Genomic DNA, 17079 nt, shown 5'->3' on the forward strand with positions numbered 1-17079 from the left:
CACTCTGTAGACCAGGCTGGCCTCAAACTCAGAAATCCACCTGCCTCTGCCTCCCAAGTGCTGGGATTAAAGGCGTGTGCCACCACGGCCTCTTGTTGGTTTTTAACACACAACTTTTTCTCTTTTTGCTCTTTTGGTTTTTCGAGACAGGGTTTCTCTGTATAGCCCTGGCTGTCCTGGAGCTCACTCTGTAGACCAGGCTAGCCTCGAACTCAGAAATCAGAGATCTGCTTGCCTCTTCCTCTTGAGGGCTGGGATTAAAGGAGTGCTCAGCAGAAGGAAAGGTTTATAATAAGCTTAATAGTAAAATTCTTACACAAAGTACAGTGCTCAGGATAAAGAGGATTCAGGGGTGGCCTGTGGAGAGCAGAGTGTCAGATGCCCTGGAGTTGAAGTTGCAGGCCATTATAAGTGAGTGGCCTATTGAGGGTACTTGGGAATTGAACTTGGTTCTTCTGCAAGAGGAAACAAAGCTACTTACAGATTATTGATAAAACTGATCCAGAGCAGGGCTTGTCAGCTTCAGCACTATATTGTGGGCCACGTGATTCCTTAGTGTGGGGCTGTGCTGTACATTATAGGAACTTTAGCCGCGTCCCCAGCTGCGCATGCAGAGGACACTCACAGCCTCCATTAGTGAGACTCAGAAATGATCTGATAGTCCCAGTGTTTCCTGAGTTTAAGCTCTTGCCCAGATTGTTGAGGTAGCAAAAGGCATCTAGAAGCTCTCCTGTGGTCCTACCCTAGAGCATACACTAAACTCCAGCTTTTGGGACAGTGCCCCACCCCTACCCCCAGTGCCTCTCCATATGCTCACCCTGAGTTTCTGACAGAATGGGCCCAGAGAATATGTATTTCTACCCTGATGCCAGCGTGAGCCCTAGAAGGACTGCTAAGATGTGGAGCCTTCTCTGACGTTGGGGTTCCTATGTTGATATGGTACCTGTGGGTGAGGGGTCACATACTGTGCTTATTCCCCCTCTAGGGGGCGTGTTAGAGCTGCTTCATGGTAACAGATTGCATACAGTTTGCAACGAGGAAAGGTTTTGGCTGTTTTATATGTTTCAGTTCATGGATGCAGTCTTGTGTGGTTTTAGGCCTGTGGGGACCTTCATTGCATGTACATTACAGAGCACATGGCAGGGAGGGCTAGGAAGTAAAGGGAGGAGAGGCTCTGGGTTCCCAGTGTCTCTCTTTTTTTTTTAAAGATTTATTTATTATTTATTATATGTAAGTACACTGTAGCTGTCTTCAGACACTCCAGAAGAGGGAGTCAGATCTCGTTATGGATGGTTGTGAGCCACCATGTGGTTGCTGGGATTTGAACTCCGGACCTTTGGAAGAGCAGTCGGGTGCTCTTACCTGCTGAGCCATCTCACCAGNAAGGGCACAGGCACAGTGACCTAGTTTCCTCCCATTAGACTATGTCTCCAAAGTCTCCCAATTCCCAAGAGTGCTGCAGGTGGGGACCAATATCACATCTTCAGCACATGGGCCTTTTAGGTCATTGAAGATTCAAGTGGCAGTGGAATGTTAGTGGCTGACCTGGGTTCAGGTGGTGCTAGCCTCGTCTCTCAGTTGTGGAGTCATCAGCCGTTCACCTTGTGCTTTCGAAGTCACCCTTGTCTAGGCTGCCATTTGGGCCTGAAAAGGGCCCTGTTCCTATTCCCCAGTTTGGGGAGGTTTCATCTGGATTTTGTTCCTTGGTGATCGCAGGTTGTCATGTGTCCCTGCCACTCATCTGCACTGTCTGTCCACAGGATGAAGTCGCCCACACAGTCACAGAGAGCCGGGTTCTGCAGAATACCAGGCACCCCTTCCTTACAGTGAGTTCCCTCTCCTTGCCAACCCTTGAGAAGGAGATGTTATAGGCACAGCTTTGGTGTAAGCCAGGCAGGCCAGGCAGGGCATCACTGGGCTCCCAGACTGCTTGAACATTGGGACACTTCATGGTGGTTACTTGGCGGCCATCTTTGGGAGTGAGAGGTGCTCAGCCCAGCTGGCCAAAGTGAGAAGACTGCATTTTGTAAAAAAAACCTCAGTCACAAACATGCCATCAGGGTGTAGCCTTTGACTCCAGCTGAGGAGATATGGACGGTAGCTTTGAGGCTGTGTCTCTGTGAAGTCCTGGGCTCAGTGCTATATTATGTGATCCCTCAATGTAGAAGGCAGAACCGGAGAGCTTGTGAATTTTGTGAGCAGAGGAGTTGTCAGGACTTGGGGAGGAACCCTGTAGGGCTCCATAGCACACAAGTTGAGAGCTGCTGGAGACTGACAGCCTGGCTGTCTTGCCTTGGGAGTTGGCACCCAATGCATTGTCACTCTGAGCCATAGCAAGTCGAGGTTTGTGTGATACAGTGCACAGCTCTGGTGTGATGTCTTTTACAGAGGAGAGCTGGGGAGACAGCTCTGGGTGGTCAGAACCTATCTCTTCCCCTGGACATGCCTAGGACTTGAACCCCTCTGACCCAAGCAGGCCCGGGTGTGGTGTGCCAGTTCAGATCCCTGCCTTCCAGCTGGCAGAGCTTTCATTCTGGTTCCCTTCACAGGCCCTCAAGTACGCCTTCCAGACCCATGACCGCCTGTGCTTTGTGATGGAGTATGCCAACGGGGGTGAGGTGAGCTGTGGCACTTGGCCAACTTTTGATGGTGGTGAGGGAGGTGAAAAAGACCTAGATGAGAAGGGGATATGCTTGTGCGTAGGGGGGGGTGCAGAGGGAGAAGGGAGGTTTATTGAATGTCAGGTGCTCCCCTGCCAACCCTGAAGCAGGTGGGGGACAGACTGGGGCAGGTTAAGTGAGTGACTCACCCAGGTTCACACTGCTGCTATGTTGCCGGACAGTATTCAAAGCCAGGTGCAGAGGCTGTTGTGTAGTAGACTGCCAGGCCCAGGAATGTGTTCCTGGGGATCCCTGAGAAAGCACGTGGGCCTAGGCCCCAGCCCAGTCCATGCCTCTGTCACTGCATCAGCTGCATTGGCTGCTTCACTTGCATCACCCCACCCCCCACTGCCCTCTCGTTGGCACCTGCCACTCACTGCTTATGCTCCAGCCTGCTCGCTCACTTATTAATAGCTAATTGGTTAATGTGCTTATTTGTTTAATTTTAGGCAAATCTCATTCAGACAGGCTGGTCTCAAATTTATTCTCATTCTGTAGCTAAGATTGGCCTTGAATTCATGATTCTCTTGTTTCTACCTCCCATGTTCTGGGATTAGACACTATACACACCAGCCTCATCCTTAGCTCTTTTTTTTTTTTTTTTTTTAGATTTATTTATAGTATTTATATGAGAACACTGTAGCTGTCTTCAGATTCCCTCACACACACACACACACACACACACGCACACCCGCCGGCAGGGTTTTTCTGTGTAGCCCTGGCTGTCCTGGAATTCACTCTGTAGACCAGGCTGGCCTCGAACTCAGAAATCCGCCTGCCTCTGCCTCCCAAGTACTGGGATTAAAGACGTGCACCACCACACCCAGTCCCCCCTCCCCCCACACACACCTTTTTAAAAAAGATTTATTTATTTTGTGTATGAGTACATTGTAGAAATTTTCAGACAGACCAGAAGAGGGCATCAGATCCCATTACAGATGGTTGTGAGCCACCATGTGGTTGCTGGGAATTGAACTCAGGACCTTTGGTAGAACAGTCAGTGCTCTTAACTGCTGAGCCATCTCTCCAGCCCCAGCTCTTTAAAAAAAAAAAAAAAAAAACTGTGTACCTGAGGCTAGTCTCAAGCTCAGCCTGTAGCCTGAATGAAACTCTTGCAGTTTCAGCGTCAGCGCTGAGGCTGTGCTGAGTTTGCATCTTTTCTCTCTTGTTTGCTCTTGTGCCTATGCTGGAGCCTGTCTGCTCTGGGGCATATGATGCATGGGCTGCAGGGCCAGGTCTCTGGGAACCAGTGCTAAGACCTGGCCTTCTCTTGCAGCTGTTTTTCCACCTCTCTCGGGAGCGAGTCTTCACGGAGGATCGGGCGCGCTTTTATGGAGCAGAGATTGTGTCAGCTCTGGAGTATTTACACTCGAGAGATGTGGTGTACCGTGACATCAAGGTGAGAGGATGGTTTGGAGGTCGAGGGTCGGATAGGGGTGGAGTGCACAGGATCTGGGATAGCCCATGGCACACACCTCAGATAGTTCTACAGTGAAGACCTGTGAGCACCCCAGGCTGCAGCTGGGGTGTCAGTTGGAACCATCCAGAGCATAACTTGGCAGTGACACCAAAACTATGTGCCAGCCAGACATGGGGCCATGTGTTCAGCCGGGAAGGTATGTACATGCTCAGAGCAGCACTGTTCATGCTGCCAAACAGTGTGCACTATGGGCGTGCCATTGTCCAGGGGAACTCTGGGTAGAGGAACAAGATACACAGTGGCTGTGGCTGCATCCCATTAAGGGAAAGGGGCCAGAGCAGATGATGAACTTTCATAGGTGGATGTGGAATGAAGCTTGGTGAAGCTTGTGGGTAGGGTGCATGAGGCCCTGCTTCTCTGCCCAGCACAACACACAGACCCAAGAGAACCAAGTAAAGGAAGAGTTGTTGATAACTGGGCTCCCAGGGTTCCACCAGAAGCTGGTCTGTAGACACAAGGCCTTATTGAGGTATCATGTATGTACCTGGTCTGTAGACATCAAGGCCTTACTGAGGTACCATGTATGTTGCGAGCTTTATACTATCTCCTAGTATGTGTTTCATAACTAAAAGAAAATCTGAGCCATGCATTGGCAGTGGTGGCGCACACCTTTAATCCCAGCACTCGGGAGGCAGAGGCAGGCCAATCTCTGAGTTTGAGGGCAGCCTGGTCTACAAAGTGAGTTCCAGGATAGCCAGGCTATACAGAGAAACCCTGTCTCGAAAACCAAAACAGAAAAAGAAAAACAAAAATCCAGGCTCATGCCTGTAATTCTTTTTTTTTTTTTTTTTTTTTTTTTTTTCGAGACAGGGTTTCTCTGTATAGCTCTGGCTGTCCTGGAACTCACTTTGTAGACCAGGCTGGCCTCGAACTCAGAAATCCACCTGCCTCTGCCTCCCGAGTGCTGGGATTAAAGGCATGCGCCACCACGCCCGGCTCATGCCTGTAATTCTAAGACTTGAGAGGCTGAGGCAAGAGGACTGATTTGAGTTTAAAGCTAACTTTAGCTACAGAGTAACCTTATCTCTAAAAAACAAACCAAATTCTGAAAACATAGTACCACTAACATTGAACCTTAAAAAAGCTAAAGCCAAGGCTAGGCCTGATGGCACGCCTGCCTTTAATCCCAGCAGAGGCAAGCTACTGGGATCTTGACCTGTTTTGAAAAGAAAAGAGTGGGGCATGGTGGCGCCTGCCTTTAATCCCAGCACTTGGGAGGCAGAGACAGGTGAATTTCTGAGTTCAAGGACAGCCAGGACTACACAGAGAAATCGTATCTCAAAAAAACAAAAAAAAAAAAAAAAAAAAAAAAAAAGAAAAGAAAAACTGAAATCCACAGGGCATGTGTTATGGCCCCTTATACCTCAGAAATCCCTGATGTGACAGCTTGTCACCCCAAACTATTGCCTCTACAGCAGTGTTCTCAGTCTTCCTAATGCTGTGACCTTTAATGCAGTTCCTCATGTTGTAGTGAGCCCTAATCACAAAATTTTCATTGCTACTTCATAACTGTAATGTTGCCGCCATTATGAATCATAATGTAAATATGTGTTCTCTGATGCTCTTAGGTGACCCTGATCAAAGAGTCATTTGACCCCAAAGGGGTCAAGACCCACAGGTTGAGAAGCACTGCTTTAGTGGGAAAGAAACCCTGGGATGGTCTGTCCCTCATATATTGGCTTTTTTTTGGTTTTTTGGTTTTTTTAAACAGCTGGAAAACCTTATGTTGGACAAAGATGGCCACATCAAGATCACTGACTTTGGCTTGTGCAAAGAGGGCATCAGTGATGGAGCCACCATGAAAACCTTCTGTGGTACCCCGGAGTACTTGGCGCCTGAGGTGTCTTGGGCTGGAGGCAGGGAGTGTGCAGGCTAAGGGTGGAGGAAGCCAGGGGTGGATCCCCTCTAGCCTGGCTGCTTCTCCTTCCTCCCTCAGGTGCTGGAGGACAATGACTATGGGCGCGCAGTGGACTGGTGGGGGCTGGGTGTGGTCATGTATGAGATGATGTGTGGCCGCCTGCCATTCTACAACCAGGACCACGAGCGCCTCTTTGAGCTCATCCTTATGGAGGAGATCCGCTTCCCACGCACACTCGGGCCAGAGGCCAAGTCCCTGCTGGCTGGGCTGCTGAAGAAGGACCCAAAGCAGAGGTGTGGCCTGGGAGTGCGTTGTCCCCTTAGCAACCCCAGTGTCCCCACAGGATACACCTCCCTGCACTGCCTCTCCTGAGGGGACACAGGAATACAGCATTCCTTATGGCCAGCCTAAGGTCACAGGACTGTATAAGGTTGAGCCAGTGTGTGAGCTGACTGCCTTGTAGGCCTACCCCACTACCCTGTCACCTGTTCATGGATAAAGATGAGGCCAGTTATGAGACTACCTTGTCCCAGATTGCCTTCTCCCTGCCTCTGTCCTAAGCCATGAGCTCCCCAATCATAGGTCTCCTCAGAAAAGGGGTTTGTGGTAGGATAGCATTATCAAACTGTGCAAGGGCCTTGACCCTGGGTTATATGTGCCTTTGCTTTGAGCCTGGCCTGTAGAACCTGCAGTTTCGGGTGTTGGGTGGTTGGTGATGGTTGTCTCTGCCCAGGCTCGGCGGAGGTCCCAGTGATGCGAAGGAGGTCATGGAACATAGGTTCTTCCTCAGCATCAACTGGCAGGACGTGGTACAGAAAAAGGTGAGTCCCCTTGCCTGCTTCAGGGGCCCTCACCTGCCCACAGGTGACCTGCCATTGCTGACTCCCTCCGGGCTCTTCTCCACAGCTCCTGCCACCCTTCAAACCTCAGGTCACTTCAGAAGTGGACACAAGGTACTTCGATGACGAGTTCACCGCCCAGTCCATCACAATCACACCCCCAGACCGATGTAAGTACCGGGGACCCAATGGGCCCTGGGTCTGACTAGATGGCTGAAAGGTAGCTACAGTCTGGCCTGCATTCTGCTTGCCAAGAGGACCTTGGTTGGCTGTCTTTACTGTGTCTGACAACTTTCCTTACAGCAACAGCAAGGCCTGCTGTTGCTGTAAGAATCGTCAAGGACTATGGCTAAAGTATGTTCTGGGGTTTAGGGATACCCTGGTCTTTGGACTGTGTTCTTGATCTGAAGCTACCCCAAGGCTGGGCACTCACCCTCCCCCCCGCCCCCATCCTGAACAGCCCAGAGCCCACGGAGCTTTCCTGGGATCCCAGGGCTAGGGAAGCCTGAGAAGCTACCTGGCCTGGCTGTGTGGCAGCCAAAAGTGCATTCTTGGCAGGAGTGGCTTCTGGGTACCAGCAGTGAGAGCATCTTGCAGGAAAAGGACAGGCTGTGGGCAGGCAGATGGGGCAGGGGGTTAAAGTCGAAAGTTCTGGGGCTCACCTGGGAACTGGAGGCGACATCAGCCATGGGAACTTCTGTAAGTAAGTGGTCTGTGTGTTAGGGACAGAATGATGCCAGGGCTGTTGACAGTCCCTTGGTGCAAGTGAGTATGGGTGGGAATAGGCCAGGCTAGACCCTGGTGGTAGAGGGTGCTGGGGAGGGGGAAAGACATTCAGAAGACCCAGCCAGGGAAGGAAGCCGCAGCTAAGGCCTCTGCAGAAGCAAGCTGCTTGCTTCTGGCGCCAGTGCTGTGGGCCACCACCCTAGTGCAGGCTTTCCTGTAGTCCCAGCATACTCCTTTCTGGGTGCTTTCCCGGTGAGGTGGGGTGGGCAAGACTGCTGCTCCTTCATCTTCATGAGTCTCCACCCAATCCTACAGATGACAGCCTGGACCCGCTGGAACTGGACCAGCGGACGCACTTCCCCCAGTTCTCCTACTCAGCCAGCATCCGAGAGTGAGCAGCCCTCTGCCACCACAGGACACAAGCATGGCCGCCATCCACTGCCTGGGTGGCTTTTTAAAAAAACTTTATTTTGCCTTTTGGTTTGTGTGCCCTTCCCTGTCCCCTCATCCCAAATCCAGTTTCTTCTTCAGTCCTTGCTCAGACTTAGCGGTCCTGGCGGCCCTCTCCTCTGGGCTCCCCTCTGTTCCAGATGAGCGCTGGGGACCTGCCCAGGGACAGGCTGTTGGGAGGATGGAGAGTGAGGTCATTCATCACCACCAGCCTCCAAGAGGGTGAAGTGGGGAGCCATGGGGTCACCTGGATTTGGAGGCACGCCAGTGGAGGACACACCTAGAAGTCCCCCTCCCTCCCAGCACCTCAGCTGCCTTCCATGCTGTCCTCTGGGCAGTCTGTCTGCTGCCACCCCACCTGGGGCACAAAAGCAGTAATGTCCAGGGACAGGCAGAAGCCTTTGGAAGCTGAGGGGTCTGGGTTTGCTTCTATGGAGAATGGATCTTCATGGGGGATCCAGGAGCAGGAGCTGCCTTCCTCTTCCTCCCAAGCTACTCTCTTGATTCTCAATAAAGCAGGAGGAACGTTTGGGGGCAGCCCTCCTGCCCACAGCCCAGTGCCTTACCAGGGCTTCCTTCTAGCCAGCCTTGCCTCCCGCTGGGCCCCTTTGGATGGCTCCGTTCTCTGCCTGGGGCAGAGGGAAGCCAACCTTGGCTGTTACACATCTCACACCAAGACAGTATTGGGCCCCTTGGACTTGACTGGGGTCTGAGAGGGGACAGACATGGGAATAGGTGTCTGATACACAATGGGGTGGAGTCTGCCTCATCTCCAGGGCCCCTGTTCTGGAGCCTTAAAGTGAATGTTTGAGTTAGAGTTGTGTCAGTGCTGTGGGTGCAGGTGTGCACCCTGACCTAGCAGTGAGCATCCCTGGCTCCTGGGATGCTGGTGCCCACAGCTGTATGCAGCACTTGTGTAAGTGGGCTCAGGCTCAACCCTAGCCTGAGTGTCTGATCCCACGGGGTGCAGTGAGTGCAGGCGATGTGCCTGCTGCTCTGGCCATGTCTCTCCCTCCTCAATAGCTCTGGGTGTTTGGAAATGAGTTCTCCTGGTTTTGCTCTCCCACCACACCCCCAGAATAGGTGGATTTCAGAAAGGCAGTAGGGTGGGGTGGTTGGGGATGGTTATGGGGTTCATCTGTTTTTTACTTTGTATGTGTGTATTTTTATCTGAGAGTTTTCGCCCATCCCTGCTGGCCTTTCCTTACTCCTCGTATTTGTACGGTACAAGCAATAAAGACACTCATTTCAGACCGGGACCCAGTCCACATTTCCTTGGCCACCCCTCCTGTCCTGGTACTGGAGTGCCAGAGTAGCATGCATCATTTATTACCTGCTCTGCCTTATTCTGAGGTCCATGGAGCCATGGGGATGGAACAGATGGCCCTGAGAAAGTGGGTGGTGGATCCTGGCTGCAGGGAGCGGCGCTGCAGAGGAAAAGGTGGCTGGGTGGTTTCTGTTGGGTAGGGATAGGCTCAGGCCCTTAGAAGCTGCCAGATTGGGGGCAGCCGGTGCTGAGCGGCTCTAAACTGGAAGCATGTGCACTGTGGCAGCAGGAGGGGTGGTTCATTCACTTGGCCTCTGAGCCCTAGAACAGCCTCTGTGTGGAACCAGGAAGCCTTAATGTCCCCAAATGCCATCATAAAATCTGTGACTTAACAGGGCTTGTGGTGACTCCCAGCAGGAACACCCAGACATTTGATTACAGCTGCACCGGTCTAGGACTGAACCCCACGCTGAACCTGTGGGTTGTGGGGCTCACTGGGGTACTTCCTCCTTTCCCATACCCAGGTGCCAGGCACACGGGGTTGCTGCAGATGGATTTGTTCCAGGATTTACTAGAAGAGGGGGCACCACAGGCTTGGCAATCTGAGAACTGGAAAGCGGAATGTGGGAAAGCAAGGCCAGGTTAGACACCTGTCCCAACTGCAGAGAAGACTGCGTGCGGGCCCATAGCTCTGATAGGAGAAGGTGAAGCCTTTGCTGGGGTGTTAGAGCTCACCGTAGTCCTCCACTCTCAAGCCTAGGAAAAAGAAAGCTGCTTTGCATTCCCCTGTCACAGCACCTCAGTCACAGATGCGATTGTTTCTTTTGTCACCTTGTGTGACTCATCTCCCAGCGGGACATGTTCCTGCCTACCTACCGCGAAAGGAACTCGGTCAACTGTTCCTGTAGTGAACACACGTGCTGTCCCTGTAGTGAACACACGTGCTGTCCCTGTAGTGAACACACGTGCTGTCCCTGTAGTGAACACACGTGCTGTCCCTGTAGTGAACACACATGCCTACACTGCTTAGTTTGAGGGACAACGGTTTCAGAAAAGGTTTCATTGGAATCCTTTACAAGGCTCACTTCAAACATTTCACAAGGTTTTGTTTTCTCCCCACTCTGTGTGTTTATAAAACCGTCAGGAAGAAGTGAGCCCCACAACCCAGGGTCTGGAGTGGCATCACTGTGGACTTTGCCATGAACCCTTGGCCTGCCTTTTGTGCATCCCTCATTCTTGCCAAGTGCAGCCATGCCTGGGCTATGCCCCTTTGCCACCATACCTAGGAATTTTGCAGATGTCCTCAGTCTGCTGGGTCCTTGAGGAAATGAGACTTGGGCACACTAGTGTATTCTCAAGTATCAGGGGACTCTGTGGCCTTGTGGTCCCAGTTGCTTCACAAGGCTGCATGGGCATATACCTTCCATCGCTAAGATCTACTGCTATCATCAGTGCTGTAATCAAAAATAAAAATAAGGCTCCATCTTGCTGTGCTTGTACTTTGGTGTTAATGGCCTACATCCTGTGATCTTTGAATGTACTGGCTGGTTTTGAAATGTTTTCAGATCTAAAGGAAAACTTTGAGAAGCGGTACTGGTCAGGAATGGTGGCCATGCTTGTAGTCCCAGTACGGGGTGCCGTGGGTGGTTGTGGGAGGTAAAGCAAGAGGGATTACAGGGTTAAGCCTAGGCTATATAATGAGACCGCTTCAGACTTCAGAGATGGGGATGGAGTGAAGGAAACAGCAGATAATTCCAGGACCTGTGGTAGGAGGAATAAGATGAGCCAGTAGCATCTCTTGGACCTACTCAGTTCAGGGACCCAGTTGGCAAAGTGCGTGCCAGGCAAGAATGTAGTCCCAGCTGGGCATGGTGGCATACGCCTTTGATCCCAGCACTCGGGAGGCAGAGGCAGGCAGATTTCTAAGTTCAAGGCCAGCCTGGTCTACAAAGTGAGTTCCAGGACAGCCAGGGCTACACAGAGAAACCCTGTCTCGGAAAAAAATAAAAAAGAATGTAGTCCCCAGGTGTGGCTTGATGGCTAAGAACTCTTACAGGAGAGCAGAATTGTGTTTCCAGAACCATGCTGGGCAGCTCATAACCACTTGTTACTCTGATGTCCTCTGCTTTTCATGAACAATACCAATACACTGGAATAGACAAATTATATATATATATTTGGCTTTTCGAGACAGGGTTTCTCTGTATAGTCCTGGCTGTCCTGGAACTCACTCTGTAGACCAGGCTGGCCTTGAACTCGGAAATTCACCTGCCTCTGCCTCCTGAGTGCTGGGATTAAAGGCGTGAGCCACCACTCCTGGCAAAAATTTTTAAATGGGGGTGCAGTAGTGACCTGTGCTTGTAATCTCAACACTAGAGAGATGGAAACCAGAGCATCTTTGGGCCTTGCTGGCCAGACATTTCAGCTAAACAAGTTCCAGGTTCAGCAAGAGATCTGTGTCACAAAGTGGGAAGCTGGAGAGATGGGTCAGGAGGTAAGAGCACTGCCTGCTCTTCCAGAAGACTAGGTCCCATGTCTAGCTCCCACATGGCAGCTCACAACCACCGTCATTCCAGTTGCAGAGGATCTGATGCTGTTTTCTGGCTGCCATGGTGCCCAGCATGCACACGACACAGGCAATACACATTAAATAATTTTAATAAGGTGGAAGGTGATTGAAGATACTAACCCTCCAACCTTCATAGGTTTGTGCACACAAACAGTAGGGCTGAGACTGTACATCAGTGACAGCATATGTTCATGTACAAAGCTGTGGATTTGATACCCAGCACCAGCAATAGCCCATAGAAATAAATAGATCCCGGGCTGGTGAGATGGCTCAGTGGGTAAGAGCACCGGACTGTTCTTCCGAAGGTCCAGAGTTCAAATCCCAGCAACCACATGGTGGCTCACAACCATCTGTAACGAGATCTGGTGCCATCTTCTGGTGTGTCTGAAGACAGCTACAGTGTACTTACATATAATAAATAAATAAATCTTTAAAAAAATATTTTAAAAAATAAATAAATAAATAGATCCCAAGCCAGGCAGTGGTGGGGCATGCTTTTAGGAGACAGAGGCAGGCAGATCTGAGTTTGAGGCCTACAGAGTTAGTTCCAGGACAGCCAAGGCTACATAGGGAAACCCTGTCTCTAAAAGAACACACACAAACAATTCAGTAGTGAAAGGAGCCTAAGGACACCAGAGCCAAGAGGGGACTCCTAGCAAGCAAGCAAACCCCAAGACAACACAACACTGTAATATCCAACACTCTCTGAAGAGTCATGGGAAGGACCGATAGATCTGCCTCCACGTAATAAGCCTCTCCTGAGACGTAGGCTGTACGTTCTCAGAAAAGACAGTTAATATGGTTTGGATTCGATGTGTGTGTGTATGGCTTGGTCCCCGGCTGCTAGTGCTTTTTCAGAGGTGACTGGGTCGTGGTGTGCCAATCTCATGGGTTAAGCCACAAGCATGCAGCTGAATGGGTTGTTAGGGTCTGGAACTGGTTGGAGGGAGCAGGTCTGTCAGCTGGTATGGCTCCCTTCTGCTGCCTGCCTGCCTGTTGTGAAGCAATCAGCTTTATTTTTCATGCTCTCCTGCTACTGTGTCCTTTTTGCTGCGGACCCACAGTGACAGGGGCTATACAGCCACAGAGTGAGACTTCTGATGGCATCAGCTGAAATAAATGCTCCTAAGTTGTCTTTGTTAAGTATCTTGTAATGGTAGTGGGAAATTTGAGACTATTTTGCAGTGTAGCACAGACTGGCCTGGAACTCGAGGTCCACCTGCCTCTGTCTACAGTATGCTGGGATTACAGGTGTGTACTGCTGTGGTCAGGCTACAGCGGTGAATTTGTTTACTTTTGAAATAGGGCCTCGTGTAGCCCAGACTGGCCTCAGAATCACTGTGTAGCCTGAAAAGACCTAGAACTCGTGATCTTCCTGCCTCTGCCTCCTAGGTGCTGGGATTGCCAGAGGGCCCCACCATGTCTGGCTGCAACAAAAACTCCATGAACATTTCTGACAGTGTTCAGTGTCAGTGCTAACTGTCAGTCTTGTCTGTCAGCAGAGTGGGTTGCTGTGCTCATTAAAATGGTGCTTTATTTCTTCCATTTTCCTTTCCCAAATACGTAACCAAGGCTAAGTGAAGGAAACCAAGATCAGGCAGATGTCTGACCAGTACTGAAGACTGAACAGGGAAAGGAGAACTTGACATCCAAGGGAAACCCCATCACAATGGGCCCTTGGATGAAGTCCAGGGTGAGAAAGATGATGCTCGGGTGTATTAGGGGTCTCTAGAGGAATAGAACTGATGGGCTGTGTGTGTGTGTGTGTGTGTGTGTGTGTGTGTGTGTGTGTGTGTGTGAGAGAGAGAGAGAGAGAGAGAGAGAGAGAGAGAGAGAGAGAGAGAGAGAGAAATTTATTAGGATGGCTTACAGGCTGTGGTCCAGCTAGTTCAACAATGTCTACCAACAGACCAACAGAAGGGCCAAGAATCCAAGAATTCAGTCCACAGGAGTGGATGTCTCAGCTGGTCTTCAGTATACACTGGAATCCTAAAGAAGTTGGCTCTAATGTCAGTGAAGGAATGGACTTGCTAGCCAAAGCGAGAGCAACCCGGCAAAAAATAAAGCTTCCTTCTTGCATGTCATTTATATAGGCTGCTAGCTGGAGGTATGGCCTAGATTAAAGGTGGATCTTCTCACCTAGAAAGATCCAGATTAAACTTGGTGACAGTGGTACACACACCTTTAATGCCAACACACAGGCAGGCAGATATCTGGCCAGGCTGGTTTACAGAGCAAGTTTCAGGACAGCCAGAACAACACAGAGACCCTGTATTAGAAATCCAGAGGAGGAGGAGAAGGAGAGAAGAGGAGGAGGAGGAGAGAAGGGAGGAGAGAAGAGGAGGAGGGGGGGGGGGAGGTACTTCACAGGTGTACCCAGCCACTAGAGGTTCAGTTAATTCCAGATGTCAGGTTGACAAGCAAGAATATAGACATCACATGGGAGGAAGGTGAGTGAAGCAGTTTAGCTACTAACAGATCCATGCTTGTTGCAGTATGTTTGTTAATAATGGGGAAGATGGGGAATTGGATATCATACAGCTTTCTGTAACCTCTGAAGTAAAAACTACATATATGCTGGGATGTAGTCCCCTGGTAGAGGACTTGTTCAGAGTGGACAAGGCTCTGGGTTCAATCTCCAAGGTTGCAGAAGGATACAAAACACCCTGTTCTTTGTTCTTCCACACTTGGCCACATTCAGTTCTTCTCCAGCTCTTCCATGTTTCAGCATTTGTCTATAGACAAGAATGTCCTTTTACTCAAGGACTTACCACCGAGGTAGGAAAGAACGTTACTGTTGACACACTGTTCCCTTTCCACGAGCCTTTATCAAATTTTAGTCACATGCAATGTTCCTGCCTTTTAAAAATATCCCAGGGGTGGAGAGATGGCTTGGCAGTTAAGAGTGTTTACTGTGCTTGCTAAGGACCCAGGTTTAGTTTCCAGTACCCACACTGGGTAGCTCACACCAGCTCTCTCTAGAGGGGATCTGATGCCCTCTTCTGTCCTCTGCTGGTACTTCACATATGAGTCACATAAACAGAGGAAGGCGCATTTACACAAACACATGCTGACACATATAAATCCTACAAAATATTGGGGGGGGGGGTCAAGCTCACTGACTGCTTTTCCTAAGTAGCAGGTAGCTCAAAACCATCTATAATTCCAGTTGCAGGAGCTTCAATGCCTACCTCTGACTTCCACAGACACCAGGAACACACATGCTACACAATACATACCTGCATGCACCCATGCTCATAAAAAAATGTCATTTAAAACCAGGCAGTGAGCCGGGGCATGGTGGCACACACCTTTAATCCCAGCACTCAGGAGGCAGAGGCAGGCAGATTTCTGAGTTCAAGGCCAGCCTGGTCTACAAAATGAGTTCTAGGACAGTCAGGGCTACACAGAGAAACTCTGCCTTGAGGAAAAAAAAAAAAAACAAAAAAAACAAAAAAAAAACACCAAAAAAATTACTTAAAACCAGGCAGTATAAGCACACACCTTTAATCCCAGAACCCAGAAGACAGAGGCAGGTGGATATCTGAGTTCAATGCTAGCCTGGCTAGTTATTTATTTGTATGTTATGTGTGGGTGTTTGACCTGTCTGTTGTACATCCATATACATACACATGGAAGCCAGAAGAGGGTGTCAGCTCCCCTGGAACTCGGGATAGTTTCCCCTTTGCATTCCTGGCTTTCTCTCTTGAGTGTTCTGGGACTACTGTGTTTAAATCAAGTCCAGCCTGTGCATCCATTCATTCAAGAAATCCTTGTGGAGGAACTACTATGTGCCAGGTAGTATTCTTGGCCCTGGAAATACAGCAAGTGTGTGTGTTGGTAGATGGGGGTGGGATAACAAAAAGTCCTACCTGAGGGGCTCACATTCCTGTTAGAAGGCAGTGAGTGCCAGAAGCCGGGCATTGGTGCGTGTTTCTGATTCCAGCACTCAGAAGTAAACAGAAATGTCTAGTTCTAGCCAGACCGATCTACATGGAGAGCCACTGGTTTTGTTTGTTTTGTGTGTGTGTGTGGTTTGTTTGTTTGTTTGTTTTTGAGACCAGGCCTCTCTGCTGTCCTGGAATTTACTATGTAAGCTGAGCTGGCCTTAAATTGGAGATCCACCTGTATGGCCCAATCACTGGGATGAAAGGTATGCACCACCACACCTAGTCAGTGTCTTTCTAAAAAGCACTTAGGAGAGAAAAAGTGCAAAGAATTAGCAAGAGACCATGGTTTCCACGGAGATAAGTAGTAAGGGTTCATGACTCCCTGAAGAAAGACACCCGGGACTCAAATAGTACATAAACGCAAAGAGTGTTTTATTCTGCAGAGGTCCAACATGCTGGAGTCTCCCATTACCAGAACCGAGAGACACCCAAGTGACTTGCAGGCCTGATTTAAAGCACAATGGTGAATTCTGGGGTAAGTGACCTCTATGTTAATCTGTTGGGTCCACATCCATTATCAGGTTGTGGGGGCTGGAAACTTGCTGGAGAGATCTGGAAACTGTAGCTGAGGAAGTAGCTGAGGAAGTAGCTGAGGAAGTAGCTGAGGAAGTAGCTGAGGAAATAGCTGAGGAAGTAGCTGAGGAAGTAGCTGAGGATAGCTGGAAATGGCTGCTGACCCATTGTCCTTGCCTCAGGCCAGGTGGCAGGCGGCTTCTGAGGCCTGGACTTGCCCAGTTCTTGGAAACAGAGATTTAGGCCTTGTCTACTTAACTGCCGGTTTGAAGCCTGTCATGGAGTCAGTCTAGCCTTCTGAAGGGAGCCGGTATCTTTTTCAAAACAGATTTGTTTTATTTATGTGTATAGGTGAAGGTTGTCTTCAAGAGAGTAGCTGGTCCCCCAGACCTAGATTAACCAGTGCTGGGAACCAAACTCAGGTTTCCTGAAAGAGCATCAAGGCTCTTAGTGGCTGAGCCAGTGCCCACGCCCTAGAGTCAATATCTTAGAAGAGGTCTGGGAGCATCTTTAGTCTGTAAAGCAAACTCAAACAATCCCTCTGGAGTATAGTGAACTGCTTTGCACTCAGTGCCTTGTGAGAACTTCCAACTGTGGATAAAGAAATGAGGGTAGGGGCCTGGAGAGATAGCTCAGTGGTTAAGAGTACCAACTGCTCTTCCGAAGGTCTTAAGTTCAAATCCCAGCAATCACATGGTGACTTACAACCACCCATAATGAGGTCTGATCTTTTGGAGTGTCTGAAGACAGCTACAGTGTATTTACAT

General features: G+C 49.8%; 1 protein-coding gene across 2 annotated transcripts in view; it reads left to right on the forward strand.

Moving 5' to 3' along the window:
- Akt2 (AKT serine/threonine kinase 2) overlaps positions 1 to 9272 on the forward strand; it is a 48541-nt gene extending 39269 nt beyond the window's left edge. For both annotated transcript variants that reach the window (XM_021166455.1, XM_021166456.2), the window contains exons 7-14: positions 1761 to 1826; positions 2550 to 2618; positions 3937 to 4059; positions 5852 to 5980; positions 6077 to 6291; positions 6732 to 6819; positions 6905 to 7007; positions 7879 to 9272. In XM_021166455.1, the coding sequence (XP_021022114.1) occupies positions 1761 to 1826; positions 2550 to 2618; positions 3937 to 4059; positions 5852 to 5980; positions 6077 to 6291; positions 6732 to 6819; positions 6905 to 7007; positions 7879 to 7958 (873 nt within the window). In that variant the 3' untranslated portion in view covers positions 7959 to 9272. The remainder of the gene's footprint in view (positions 1 to 1760; positions 1827 to 2549; positions 2619 to 3936; positions 4060 to 5851; positions 5981 to 6076; positions 6292 to 6731; positions 6820 to 6904; positions 7008 to 7878) is intronic.
- The last annotated feature ends 7807 nt before the right edge of the window (positions 9273 to 17079 follow it).

Source organism: Mus caroli, chromosome 7 (genome assembly GCF_900094665.2).
Source record: "Mus caroli chromosome 7, CAROLI_EIJ_v1.1, whole genome shotgun sequence".
NCBI lineage: Eukaryota > Metazoa > Chordata > Mammalia > Rodentia > Muridae > Mus > Mus caroli.